The following is a 15004-nucleotide window of genomic DNA, read 5'->3' as shown; positions in this document are numbered from 1 at the left end:
TATCATATATCTTATTTTTCTTTTATTCTTTGTCCATATTTACAACAAGCCTGCCTGAAGAAGGTATTATTAATGTCGCGATAGGCTTGTTCTTCTATTCATTTTATTTGGTTTATTTCATTTTATATCATTTTTACTCTTTTACACTTTGATTTCTTGAGATACTTACAGGATGGACGTCTTTAGAGGCCGTGTGAGACAAAGAATTGCTCCACGATACAGACTACTAAGTTACACTACCACAAAAAGCGTCCAAACTTTCCAAAAGAGCTTCCATGTTGCGCCAAAATGCTTAATTTGACGTTTCCATGACAACGGTCCGAGTTGAGCTTCCGGATCACGTCTTTACTGTAGTTTGTTTTCTCTTTTGCAGCACTTCATAGTTTTTATTTATCCACCTTTTTCTGCTCAGTCTAAACAATGCGCACTGCCATGACGACGACTCCGGTTTCCTACTTCCGTTCGTAGCGCTTGACCTGTACTAGTAGCGAGAGAATGAGTTCAAGCTCCTCGTGTGCTGTTGTTATTTGTTTTAACAATTCAAAGAAGATTTCAAACTTTTTAGAAACTGAGTGTTTCGAGCATAAGATAATGCCCATGTCCGGTTCCGTATCAGATACATTCAATAAAGTAAACGTTTAGAGTGGTTAGCGTTAAAATTGAACTTCTCTCGCTACTAGTACTGGTCAAGCGCTATGAACCGGAAGTAGGGAACCGGAGTCGTCGTTATGGCAGCGCCCATTGTTTAGAGAAGAATAAGGTGGATAGGCCTGCATGTAAATAAATTACGCAACAACTCCTTGGCATTTTGACTTAGCTAGCGACAACACCACCACTATGCTACTAGCCTAAACCCTTTAAGGTACGTTCACACTACACGCGACCAAGCGACGCGATACCATTCATTTTCAATGGGGAGCGGGCGACTTCCGGCGACACGTTGGCGACTGGATGGGGCGTGTCTGGCGACGCGACAAAGTTGAGAAATGTTTAACTTTATGCAAATGAAGAGCGACTTTCGCGAGCGACAACCAATAGGAGTGAAGTCAGTGGAGCAAACGTGATCCGTCACTCTTCAGTGCAGCGTCTGACTGAATGAAAAGTTTATTTTAGCAGTCAGAAACTGTCCAATAGTTTATGATATGTCTCTGTGTACATACGGTGGTACTCGCCGTGCTGACTCCGAGCCCGAATGGTTTCGTGAACTCAGAAAGACCAGTATTTGCCCATTTTCTGCAGTTAAATAGCCGCGATAGCACAGGGCACTCGCTGTTTCTCATTCATCTTTAATATTATGCATTTTATGTACTGATCCCATTTATATTTAGACTTTTCCTTCCAAAATGTTAGCTTGTAGCGGCAAGAAAACAGATTTGTTGTCTACAACACGTAACATCCGTGAATGTCACTCACAAACATTACCTAGGCAACCAGAAGTGAGAACGCCCACTAACGACCTCATCGCCAGCCACTGGCGACATGCAGCGATAAAGTCGCTTGTAGTGTGAACGGGGCTTTACTCCGTTACGAAGACCGCGGGTCTTTCTGCCTCCAGGTTGCGTGCGCAAGCAGTGATGACGTCGCCGAGAAATCCATGTATACTCTTTGACTATATTGCTTGGCGGAGGAATAAATGTGTTATATAACGTTATATTTTTTTGTTGCTATTTTTTATTTTATGAATCAAATATTAAAATGAATATTTTTATGGAGTAACCGTTTTATAAAAGCAATAAGCCCCTTGAAGCCGTGTTTTACAGTGGATGTAGAACAGCTAAGGGGGTTTTACTCCGCGTCGAGCCTAACAATGGCCCTCAGCTGTTCTACATCCACTGTAAAACACGGCTTCAAGGGGCTTATTGCTTTATTAAACGGTAATTAATCACACTGATTAAAAAACATGAAATTTTGTTTTTAAATAAAATAATTTCATAAGTTAATAAAATACACTTAACACAGTACAGTACTACAATGAGTAGAACAACGCTATGGTGTAATGTAATAGAAACTAAATATTTTACACATTTATAATATTACTTTTTCACAGTATTAGTTGTCTTTATACATAAGAATATGAAAATGCATGAAACCAGTGCAGATAGGGTGTGGTTTGATGAGGTGTAGTAGTGAATAAAACATAAATCTGTCCGGATTAAATCCTTCATTTGCGCGATTCAGACCAAACAAACAGTCACAATTCTAGCTTTCGTAAGATCACTGATCAAGTATATACGTTATATAACCTCTTACTTAAACTCGACTTCAGGGTGGTGACTGACTGGCAAGGTCCTTGACATGTTCACGTTTTGTACCTGCTGACAGAGAATGAGTTATGGTGGATTATCTCATTCATTCTACTCAGTCATTCGCTACTTTACAGACCAATAACCGTTTACTTTTCCCGCCATTGTATATCACTTTTAGCAGTTCACTCGGTATTCTTCTGGTTTGACAAATTAATTTCTAAAAGTACAAATATTCCACGTTTTTTCAATTAATGCGAGCTCCTAAGGCTGCATGTATGAAGTTTGAATTCAGTCATATTAATAGTTTATCACAAGAGCGAGGAGACTGACTGAATCTGAATGAATGAATGAATGAATGAACAGAAACTCAAACTTACCCGCTCTTTCCCTCGCTCTCCTCGCGGCTCCGTGACGTCACGTTCTGATGAGTCACGCGTCGGGTGACTCACTGATTTTTTCCCGCGGCTTCCTCGCGCAGTGGAATGTAATAATAACCGTCATGTTGTCTGACTCCCGCCAAACCGCAAACACTAATGAATAACGGCCATTAATTAGACTAAAGAATGGCCTTTCCTGCTGATTGTCGTGGGAAGGATGGACTTCATTACTCGGTCGGTCTCATTAGTGAACAAACTGTGACTGATTTTATTTCATGCTGTTGTGTTTATTGGCACTAAATTAGGGCAGTTATTGTGTTAATTATTTTATTCTGGATTAAATATTACTATGTTTTATATGGAATAAATACATTTGGAAAATGTACACAGCCAGTGTTTAGTCAGATTTAACACTCCTGAAATGTGTACGTGACTCCCTCCATTTTGGAGTTGAAATAACACTTTTGAAAGTGTGAAATATGCACATTACATTTTAACAAATATACTCAGTGAGTAATGTGCATATTCCACACTTTCAAAAGTGTTATTTCAACTCCAAAATGGAGGGAATCATATTTTTTGAAGTCATACTTTTTTGTATTATTAATTTGTGTGTGTGATACAAGTAACAATGATGAAATAAACATGTAGAAAAATGTCTATTTATGAAATGTGCTTTTTGACAAAATGAGTCTTTATGTGGGCGGGAGAACACAGAGATATTAAAAATGAGTCAAAAATTAGCCAAACTTTTAAAGTCAGTTTTTAAATTAATGTCTTATTTCATATTTTTATGTCATAATTATGACTTTAGTCAGAATTCTAACTTTTTATTATTTCGACTTTTAAGTCATAAGTAGCTTTTAAGTAAGAATTACGATATTTTAAGTCATATTTAGACTATTTAATTCATCATTTCTACTTTTATGTCAAATTTTGACTTTCTGTATTGTCATGGTGGCGGTCAATAGAATCAAATATTGACAATTAATCTCATGGTTTTCTATCAGACTTTAGAAAGACGAATTAAACGTGTACAATTCTAGAGTTTTGCAATCCTAAATATTTTACAAAACCCCTATCAACTGCTTGCAAACCTCTGGGGTTTCTGTCCCTAATTATATCAATTATACATGAATCAGAAATCAAGTTTACAGGCTAAAAAACTTTTTTTTAAAAGCACTTTTGGTGGGTTAAAAAAGCAAGTTTGGCTCAGCAGCAGCAGGGATAAAAACTAAAATATAGATTAAAAAACAATTATTTGTAAAAGCTCCTTTCTGTTGAAGAATATTCCTATTTTTCTTTTCTTTTTTGCTGGCTATGTGCGCGTACTTTTTTTTTGTAATTTAACTTCTCATGCAAGAAAGGCAAATAAACACTTAAAACAAATAGTGTGTGTAATATATATAGGGCGGATCCACTCAGTAACTTCGGGACCTTCTGTTCTGTGACACAGATCCACAGGAATGTTCCCGTGAAGGCGCGTTCACGCTGCTCGCGTGTTTATCGGGCACAGTCCACGTGCTGTGCTCACTAGGCCCCGCCCACCGTCTAGACACGCCCATCGGAGTTCGTAAAGTTCAGAAAGTCCCTCCAGCACTGAAGAGCATCTCGTATCCGCAGCTACTCTCGCACAGGATTGAGTTTCTCCACACTTTCACCTGAAGACACTCCTAAAGTTCAGTTTAAACTCGACACTGCTGTCCAGGACACCTGAAACCACTCAAGTTCATTCAGCAAACAGCGACTTTACAGATTTTTAACACTCGTCAGAAGCCAAAACATGTAAGTTGCTTGTTTTTCATCGTTTTTCATGTTCATGGCGTTTGTTTAAAGTTGTTATCATTTATCACAAGAACGTTAGGCAAACTGTTAATACAACTAGTTTAAACTCTTGGCTGTTTTGACATACAACATGAATAACAGCCCAGCAATAAACATCTCAGACGAACTTTAACTGAAAACTTTTCACTTAAACTTGAATATATAGATCAGAAGGCACGTGATTGATTGATTTTTATTATTTTTATCGCTGTTTGAATGTTAATGTAAAGTGAACTCATGTCACAATCGCGACCTGTTTTCTTTCTACCGGCTTACACGAGTCTTGTGTTCACGTGGACCCAGTGAGTAGAGTGGGCGTGTCTGCGTCACTTCTGACCAATCAAACAAACGCTCGATTTCCCGCCGTCGTCTTGAATTTATTTTCGCAATGAACTTTTTGTTCCTTCACATGGACTCAATGGCACCTTTTGTCATGACATCATGAATGATAGATCATAGATTTTCTAAATAATAAAAAAAAAAAAAAAAATAAATAAAAAAACTTAAATGTATGGGCTGAAATCTTTGACAAATAATTTATACATCACAATTATAGATTTATTACATTTAATATTTGTATTAAATGTATTTGTATTTTAATACATTAAACACTTTGATGTGAACTTTGGGCTGGTTTGTCAGCCCTATCATATTAAGAATGTCAAAACATTATTTTTATATTTATTATATTATCACAAGTATTAAGCCTATTTTAGTTAAATAATAGTTAATTATTGAATTAAATATTAATAATAATAAGCAATTTAAATAAAAAATGTTTAAACATTCTCATGGAAAAAAAAGATAGGCTAAAATCTTTGAAAAAATTCTTATGACAAAATAATTGTCTTTGTCAGTTTTTATGTCATAATTTCGACTTTTATCATAATTTTTTTTTTTGTCAATTATGACAAGTACATTTTTGACTAGTAATATTTTAGACTTTTAAGTCATAATTTCGACTTTTTTAAATGTATTATATTACCATAATTATAATTTTAGTTAAATAATAGTTAATTAATGAGTTAATAACAAAACAGAAAAAAAATCTCAGAAAAAAGATGGGCTAAAAACATTTTAATAAAATAAATATAAAATGATTGATTATTTTAATCAGGAAAATAATTAAAATTTATTTTTATAAGAGATTCTGACACTTTCATGTGAAACGTTGGTTTGTCAGTCGTAAGAATCTCAAAATGATTTTTTTTTTATTTATTAGTAGTATAAGACTACTAAGTAGTTTATAATACAAAAGTATTCTTTTAGTGGTTTTGTATGAATATTCATTCAATTTTATAATTAGTGAGACATCCCTCATGTATGATGGAAATATTTTAAGTATTTTATTTCCTTGTATATGCATGTATGCTGTGTATTCAGAGCTGATCGTGTAGTGTAGTAAGATGGCGGCCCTCTGCTGGCCAGACGCGCTCACTGCAGTCAGAGGAACATGTCCGCACATGTCTCTGCCCCTCATGATGACTCAAAGCAGCCTTTAAAAGCTGATCACAGAACAGCAGAAACACGCACACATGAGGAGACGAGACAGACACGGCAAGTTTTGCAGGAGAAATCAGAAACACGGGTTGGGTTGTGCGTTCAAGTCCTCCTGGGAAGTTCGTGCTTATGTGCAGTAGGCTATGTGAGTAAGATTGCGGTTTACTTTCTAAATAATTACTCAAAAATACAGACTCTACTTCTAGAAAATGAATAACGAAGAAATGTGCAATATTATGTGCTTTGCTTGTTTATGGTTTTAATTAATTTAAGAAGCCTCTGCAAACCATCATATTCTGTGCAGGCGTTTAGCTTCGCTGTAAATAGAAAAGCCTGACAATATCACTGCTAATATAACGTTATTCCTCCATGTTTCTCACTGACACGCCCACAACTCATCGGGGCTTAAAGAAAATCCCGAGCTTCCCACTCGTATTCACGTCACTGTGTATGTCCGTTCATGTCCGTTCAACTCGTAAACACGAGATGACTTGAACGCATCACGTGATGTTCAGAGACGGTTGGTTTCCTCACTAGTAGTAACCGTCACTCTCGTGTCTTTTGCTTCAGAAAATGTCGGAACACAAGCGGATCCTTCGAGCCCTCGGAACCGGGCCGACGAGAAGAAGCCTGTTCGGTCCAGTGGATCGCGAGCAGCTCCAGCGCGAGTATCGCGACGCGCTGAGGAAGGACCTGGAGGACGCGTCGCGTCGTTGGAGCTTCGACTTCGTCGCGGAGAAGCCGTTGGAGGGCGGAGACTTCTGCTGGGTGGGCGTGTCGGGCGTGCGCGTGCCCGTGCTGTACCGGAGCTGTGAGGACGCACGGAATCCCGGAGGATCACCGGGAAAAGAGAACAGATTCGAATCGGTTCCGCAGGACGTGGAGAAAACGCCGGAAAAGAGAGCAGAGAAGAGGAAACAGACGAACATCACAGGTGAGAGATACACGCTATTCATCTCATGTTTTGGATCGGTAAGATTATTCATGTTTTTAAAAGAAAAACACCAAGGCTGCATTTATTAGATAAAAAAAATATTGTTAATTATTATTATAATTTACAAACTAATATAAACGGCGGTTCTCTGTGTGAATATATAGTAAAGTGTAATTTATTCCTGTGATCAAAGCTGAATTTTCAGCATCATTACTCCAGTCTTCAGTGTCACATGATCCTTCACAAATCATTATATATATAATATGTGGATCTGATTGAATTATTATTATCAATGTTGAAAACAGTTTTGTACAATTTTTTTTTTTTAGGATTCTTTGATGAATAGAAAGTAAAAAAACAGCATTTATTTTAAAATGGAAAGCTTTTGTAACATTATAAATGTCTTTTACTGTCACTTTTGGTCAATTTAATTCATCCTTGATGAATAAAAGTATTGATTTCTTTCACCCCCCCCCCCCCCCCCCCCCAAAAAAAATTCTTACTGACCCCAAACTTTTGAACTGTAGTGTTTAATGTTACAAAATATTCTGTTGCAGATTCTTCTGAACTTTCTATTCGTCAAAGAATCCTGAAATAAAAAAGTAAATAATTGTTTTCATCACTGATAATAATCATAAATGTTTATTGAGCATCAGATCCTCATATTAGAATGATTTCTGAAGGATCATGTGACACTGAAGACTGGAGTAATGATGCTGAAAATAACAGGAATAAATTAAATTTTAAAATAGAAAACAATTATTTAAAATTGTCATAATATTTAACAATATTATAAATTTTTTTTTTTTTAAATAAATGCAGCCTTGGTGAGCAGAAGAGACTTCTTATAAAAACATAAAAAATCTTACTGATCCAAAACTTTTGAATGGCTGTGTATATATAAACTGTTGAATTATCATGTGGTCAATCCTAATAGTTTCTTATGTAGGAGTAAAACGCTGAGTAATAATGATGGTGTGAAGGACAGTCTGACTAATAATAGACGCTATCCCGACAGACTTCTACCAGGCGAAGAAGAGGCAAGTGGCCACGCCCCGCAAATCAGGACAATAACACACTCAGGAACTCGTGTGTGTGTCGTGCCTGGACTCATATCCTCACACGTGTAAAGACATTCAGTAACTGACGTGAACTCAGTGGATCTTCTGTTCTTCTACACCGTCATCTACCTTCAGTCTGGAGCCTGTCCCAGAACTCTTCGTTTTCTGTCTTCCATCATGTGTTGTTCAGGAATGGGAATCTGTCATTCCTCTTTGAGCACTTCCTGTTTATATGTTTGCATGTCAACGGTTAACATTTCCCTGAAAAATCCCTTTGAGTTCGATGTGTGGAGGAAAGATTCGAAACATCCATGAACGAATCTTTCAGAATCACGAAATTGCGAAAAAAGGATTTCATTACGAACAATGACATATTATAAAACACTGATTTTTTTCAGTGCGCACATATATAAATGTATTGCTTTATTGCACAAAACATGTTGCTAACTTTAAAAACTGCTATTTTTAAATGTTTGGTGCCAATTTTTATTTTTTTTGACACATAAAAGTTATTGTTATTATTAACGTAAACCTCAATTAAGCTGCCAGTATGTTCTCACACACATTCTCGTAACTGAGCTGCGATCACGTTATTGCAATGTCATTTTTATTTACAAACACTTGACGTCGTTCGTGAAACACGGGCAGAATCGCTGCAGTTTTTTCGTACGTTAATTCGTACATCATGTTGCGTTAAATTTAGTGCAGAAATGAATGTACGAATGTTTTACACAGACATTTGTTCCAGGGTTATTATTGTTAACTTTAACTAAAACTGTTAAAAACATTTCTGTTAATTGAAATAAAGCTAAAATAAATTTTAGTTGGAAAACAAACTAAATTTAAACTGGTTTAACTTAGAACATTACCATTAGAAATGTTGCTTTTCGCAGTTTTAAGTGCTAAAAATATTAACTGGAAATAAATGAAAACTGAAATAAAAATAAATTGAACCTAAATAGTACTATTAATATATATATTTAATATGTATGTAGTAAAATGACACAAGCACATAATGATATATATATATTGTTTTTCTTTACTGTAATTAACATGAAAGTATATTATTCTAAATATTCCTAAAACTAAAACAACAGCGATATGTTCTGCTCGTGTTTTGTGATACGGCTTCTGAAACTACAGCATATTTACAAACACTCTCAGTTTTCCTGTTGTCATGGAAATACAAGTCGAGCGATAACTAAATAAACTTAATGAGAAATGTGAACGCCAGACTTTATACATTGAGTAATTAAGATAAAAAGCTTTATTCTGTTGTAAGTTTTGAATTCCAGCAAACGTTCATTAAATCTGTTCTCTGATCCAGCTTGTGGATTTCTGCGACCTGTCTGTAAATATTCTGTTAATATCCGGATTATTCGCTGTTGATTGCGAATTGCACTTGTTATTTTGTGTAGTGTTGTGTAGCGTTATTGTTAAAGAGCTCTGAATATATGCCATATTTATTTTACTGATGAATGTTGTATTGTAGATTGACATGTAATTGTTATTTTAATAAAACTTCATGAAAAGAAACTCTGGTGTTCGATCTGATTTTGTACGACTAAATCACTACTTAAAATATTCATGCTGTTGATTCTAAAGAATGTGTTTTTTGTGCTGTGAAGTGTTTTGAGGTTCACCAGTTTTCTAGGTGGATGAACTTCTGGTGTTACTCGTGTAAACCGGCCCTTTCTCTGGATTGGTAAGTGAATCTATCATATCCGTCTCATGTTCACGTGTTACGTTTGAAGTCGACATGAAGTTGCATTTAACTTCCATCATGTGTATTTTCAAATACAGGTTATTCAGTGAGTATCTCAATCTTAATGCTTTTTCTTTTGAAGTATACGGTCATTTGTACAGAGCCCCTAAAGGGACATGGTGAAGGAAAACATATTTCAATGCTTTTGCGTTTGTCATGTTCTTTGTGTGCGAACGCAAAGTTTCTCAAAAGAACGCAAAACTTTAACAAACCAACACAAAAGTGTTACAAATTGAACGTAAAGTTTCTCAGCGAACGCAAAAGTGTTACAAACGAACGCAAAGTTTCTCAGCAAACACAAAAGTGTTACAAAAGACAGCAAAATTTCTCAAGGAACACAAAAGTGTTACAAACTAACGCAGTTTATCAAGGAACACAAAAGTGTTACAAACAAACGGAAAGTTTCTCAGGGGACGCAAAACTTTAACAAACCAACACAAAAGTGTTACAAATTGAACGTAAAGTTTCTCAGCGAATGCAAAAGTGTTACAAAATGAACAGTTTTTCTGGGAACGCAAAAGTGTTACAAGCTAACGCAAAGGTGTTACAAACGAACGCAAAGTTTCTCAGCAAACGCAAAAGTGTTACAAAAGACAGCAAAGTTTCTCAAGGAACACAAAAGTGTTACAAGCTAATGCAAAGGTGTTACAAACGAACGCAGTTTATCAGGGAACACAAAAGTGTTACAAGCTAACGCAAAGTTTCTCAGCAAACGCAAAAGTGTTACAAAAGACAGCAAAGTTTCTCAAGGGAACGCAAAACTTTAACAAACCAACACAAAAGTGTTAAAAATTGAACGTAAAGTTTCTCAGCGAACGCAAAAGTGTTACAAACGAACGCAAAGTTTCTCAGCAAACACAAAAGTGTTACAAAAGACAGCAAAATTTCTCAAGGAACACAAAAGTGTTACAAACTAACGCAGTTTATCAAGGAACACAAAAGTGTTACAAACAAACGGAAAGTTTCTCAGGGGACGCAAAACTTTAACAAACCAACACAAAAGTGTTACAAATTGAATGTAAAGTTTCTCAGCGAATGCAAAAGTGTTACAAAATGAACAGTTTTTCTGGGAACGCAAAAGTGTTACAAGCTAATGCAAAGGTGTTACAAACGAACGCAAAGTTTCTCAGCAAACGCAAAAGTGTTACAAAAGACAGCAAAGTTTCTCAAGGAACACAAAAGTGTTACAAGATAACGCAAAGTTTCTCAGCAAACGCAAAAGTGTTACAAAAGACAGCAAAGTTTCTCAAGGAACACAAAAGTGTTACAAGATAACGCAAAGTTTCTCAGCAAACGCAAAAGTGTTTGCTGAGAAAAATCAAAAGACAGCAAAGTTTCTCAAGGAACACAAAAGTGTTACAAGCTAATGCAAAGGTGTTACAAACGAACGCAGTTTATCAGGGAACACAAAACTGTTACAAATTGAACGTAAAGTTTCTCAGCGAATGCAAAAGTGTTACAAAATGAACAGTTTTTCTGGGAACGCAAAAGTGTTACAAGCTAATGCAAAAGTGTTACAAACTAACGCAGTTTATCAGGGAACACAAAAGTGTTACAAGCTAACGCAAAGTTTCTCAGCAAACGCAAAAGTGTTACAAAAGACAGCAAAGTTTCTCAAGGAACACAAAAGTGTTACAAGCTAACGCAAAGGTGTTACAAACGAACGCAGTTTATCAGGGGACGCAAAACTTTAACAAACCAACACAAAAGGGTTACAAACGAACGCAAGTTTCTCAGCGAACGCAAAAGTGTTACAAATGAATGTGTTGTGCCATTGTTAATCCACTGATGTTCATCCTAACAAACTCTTCCTGGAAATTTTAAACACAAAAGTGTTACAAACTAACGCAGTTTATCAAGGCAAGGCAAGGCAAGTTTATTTATATAGCACATTTCATACACAATGGCAATTCAAAGTGCTTTCATAGAAGAAATTAAAATAATAAAAGAAATAAGAATAATTAAAACAGTTTAGAAAAATAAAATACAGTACAAACAGTCGGACGAACATTGGCACAGTGCTCATTCAGTAAATGCACAGCTAAACAGAAGTGTTTTGAGTCTGGATTTGAATATGACTACTGTAGGAGCACATCTGATCTCCTCTGGAAGCTGTTCCAGCATAATAGCTAAAAGCAGATTCACCATGTTTAGAGTGAACCCTTGGTATTTCTAGCTGATATGATCCTAATGATCTGAGTGATCTGTTGGGTTTATATTCAGTGAGCATATCTGCAATATATTGAGGTCCTAGGCCATTGAATGATTTATATACCAGTAATAATACTTTAAAATCAATCCTAAATTTAACTGGGAGCCAGTGTAAAGACCTGAGGACTGGTGTGATATGTTCATATGTTCTGGTTCTGCTCAGCGTTCTGTATGAGCTGACACTGTCTTATGGTCTTTTTGGGAAGTCCAGTGAGGAGTCCATTACAGTAATCCACCCTGCTGGTGATGAAAGCATGAACAAGTTTCTCTAAGTCTTGTCTGGAAACAAAGCATCTAATTCTTGCAATATTTTTCAGATGATAGTATGCTGATTTAGTTATTGCTTTGACATGACTACTGAAACTAAGGTCTGACTCTAGTGTCACACCAAGATTCCTGACTTGATGTTTAGTTGTTTGACCCCTAGAGTGAAGGTATGCGTTCACCTTGAGAACTTCGTCTTTGTTTCCAAACGCAATGACTTCAGTTTTGTCTTTGTTTAACTGAAGAAAGTTTTGACACATCCAACTGTTAACTTCATCAATGCATTGGCACAGGGAGTCAATGGGGCTGTAGTCGTTAGGCGATAGGGCTAAGTAGAGCTGTGTGTCGTCTGCATAGCTGTGGTAAGAGATTTGGTTCTTTCTCATTATTTGGCTCATTGGGAGCATATACAGGTTGAACAGGAGTGGCGCAAGAATTGAGCCTTGAGGGACTCCGCATGTCATGGATGTCCACTCAGACTTATGGTCTCCTATACTCACATAATAACCTCTCCCATCTAAGTATGACCTGAACCATTTTAGGACTATCCCAGAAACCCCCACCCAGTTTTCCAGCCTGTCCAGAAGTATGTTGTGATCAACAGTGTCAAATGCAGCACTGAGGTCGAGTAGTACCAGCACTGATAATTTGCCTGAATCCGTATTTAAGCGAATATCGTTTATTATCTTTATGAGCGCTGTCTCTGTGCTGTGGTGCGGTCGGAAACCAGATTGAAAATGGTCAAAGGATCCATTCGAGCTCAAGAATTTGTTCAGCTGATTGAAGACAACTTTTTCAATGATCTTGCCTATGAAAGGAAGATTTGAGATCGGTCTATAGTTGCTTAATATGGTCTTATCCAGATTGCTCTTTTTCAGGAGGGGCTTGACAACTGCAGTTTTCAGGGAGTTTGGAAAACTCCCAGAGAGAAGTGAAGCATTTACCACCTCTAGAAGATCTGCTTCTAAACTGTTTAACACACTTTTGAAAAAAGATGTGGGAAGTGTGTCAAGAGCGCAGGTTGATGTTTTAAGGTGCTGTACGGTTTCTTCCAAAATGTTGTCATCAGGGAACACAAAAGTGTTACAAACAAATGGAAAGTTTCTCAGGGGATGCAAAACTTAAACAAACCAACACAAAAGTGTTACAAATTGAACGTAAAGTTTCTCAGCAAACGCAAAAGTGTTACAAAATGAACACAGTTTTTCTGGGAACGCAAAAGTGTTACAAGCTAACACAAAGTTTCTCAGCAAACGCAAAAGTGTTACAAGCTAACGCAAAGGTGTTACAAACTAATGCAGTTTATCAGGGAATTCAAGTGTTACAAACAAACGGAAAGTTTCTCAGGGGACGCAAAACTTTAACAAACCAACACAAAAGTGTTACAAATTGAACGTAAAGTTTCTCAGCGAATGCAAAAGTGTTACAAAAGACAGCAAAATTTCTCAAGGAACACAAAGGTGTTACAAACTAACGCAGTTTATCAGGGAACACAAAAGTGTTACAAACAAACGGAAAGTTTCTCAGGGGACGCAAAACTTTAACAAACCAACACAAAAGTGTTACAAATTGAACGTAAAGTTTCTCAGCAAACGCAAAAGTGTTACAAAAGACAGCTAAATTTCTCAAGGAACACAAAAGTGTTACAAGCTAACACAAAGGTGTTACAAACTAACACAGTTTATCAGGGAACACAAAAGTGTTACAAACAAACGGAAAGTTTCTCAGGGGACGCAAAAGTGTTACAAAATGAACGCAGTTTTTCTGGGAACGCAAAAGTGTTACAAACGAACGCAAAGTTTCTCAGCAAACGCAAAAGTGTTACAAGCTAACGCAAAGGTGTTACAAACTAACGCAGTTTATCAGGGAACACAAAAGTGTTACAAGCTAACGAAAAGATGTTACAAACGAACGTACACACACAGTAGATATCAACATACAGTAGATATTTGACTATTAGTTCAAATTAACCAAATGCAAAAAGGAGGCGGAGCTAGTTAAGAGTGTGCTGAAATGTATGCATTTTGTTAGAATAACGTAGAACGGTAATTTTAAAAATGCATTTCATTTAAGAAATGTTGAAATTTCATGTTGACTACAGAAGATGCTGTTGCTTCCACCACAAAATAAAATAAAAAATAAAAAAAGGTAATTGGGTATTTTCATTTCACAATTCTGACTTTTTTCCTCAAAATTGTGAGTTATAAACTCGGAATTGCGAGAAAAAAGACGAAATTGTGAAAATGATTTTAATTCCCTGGCGGAAACTTTTAAATCCATACTTTTAAAACCGTGTGTTAGTTGCGTATTTTAAAGCTTGCAGCGCTAGACATTGCGAATATATTTCTGTAAACAAATCTACACTCTTTTCCATCGCAATCTCCTGAATGCCACAGATGTCAACAGTGTTCATTATCCTCAAACAAATAATCTGAATAAGAAAAGAGACGTCGCGTGTGTGTGTGTGTGTGTGTGTGTTGCAGGTGCTGCTCTTCAACATAGTGACCCAGATGTTGTGAAGGGTGTTGCTATGAGACGGACGTCAGCGTTTCCCATCAGCCCCTCCTGTCAGTTTGGGAAATGTCACACACACACAAACACACACACACACACACACACACACACACACACGCATGCATTATATACATCCCTTAAAATGTGTTTCTCACTCAGAAACACACCCCAATCATGCCCTCATGAACAGACACAGTGATACGCACACGCATAGATTTAGCTGCAGTGTGTGTGTGTGTGTGTGTGTGTGTGTGTGTGTGTGTGTGTGACGCATGCTCCGCTGATCTCCCCTCCCCCTCAGCTCATCT

General features: G+C 36.7%; 1 protein-coding gene across 2 annotated transcripts; it reads left to right on the top strand.

Annotated features, from left to right (window-relative positions):
- The first annotated feature begins 4221 nt into the window (after nucleotides 1-4221).
- Nucleotides 4222-9478, top strand: cdkn1a (cyclin dependent kinase inhibitor 1A). Of its 2 annotated transcripts, none has more exons than XM_084416583.1 (3): nucleotides 4222-4408; nucleotides 6518-6881; nucleotides 7900-9478. In XM_084416583.1, the coding sequence occupies exons 2-3, from the start codon at nucleotides 6521-6523 to the stop codon at nucleotides 7953-7955; spliced, it is 417 nt and encodes a 138-aa protein (XP_084272709.1). In that variant the 5' UTR covers nucleotides 4222-4408; nucleotides 6518-6520; the 3' UTR covers nucleotides 7956-9478. The 2 variants fall into 2 exon arrangements, with proteins under 2 accessions (XP_084272709.1, XP_084272708.1); XM_084416582.1 differs by lacking the exon at nucleotides 4222-4408 and adding an exon at nucleotides 5837-6092.
- The last annotated feature ends 5526 nt before the right edge of the window (nucleotides 9479-15004 follow it).

This window comes from Rutilus rutilus (assembly GCF_951802725.1).
Source record: "Rutilus rutilus genome assembly, chromosome: 8".
Taxonomy (NCBI): Eukaryota; Metazoa; Chordata; class Actinopteri; order Cypriniformes; family Leuciscidae; genus Rutilus; species Rutilus rutilus.
This window is presented reverse-complemented; position numbering and strand designations above follow the sequence as displayed.

What these genes read in the sequence shown, in the direction of transcription:
- cdkn1a (XM_084416582.1), top strand. Translation starts at nt 5,901, where the DNA reads ATGTCCGCACATGTCTCTGCCCCTCATGATGACTCAAAGCAGCCTTTA. An exon ending in GCTTATGTGCAGTAGGCTAT is followed by an intron (nt 6,093 to 6,517) that starts GTGAGTAAGATT and finishes CTTTTGCTTCAG; the next exon opens with AAAATGTCGGAACACAAGCG. An exon ending in GAAACAGACGAACATCACAG is followed by an intron (nt 6,882 to 7,899) that starts GTGAGAGATACA and finishes CTATCCCGACAG; the next exon opens with ACTTCTACCAGGCGAAGAAG.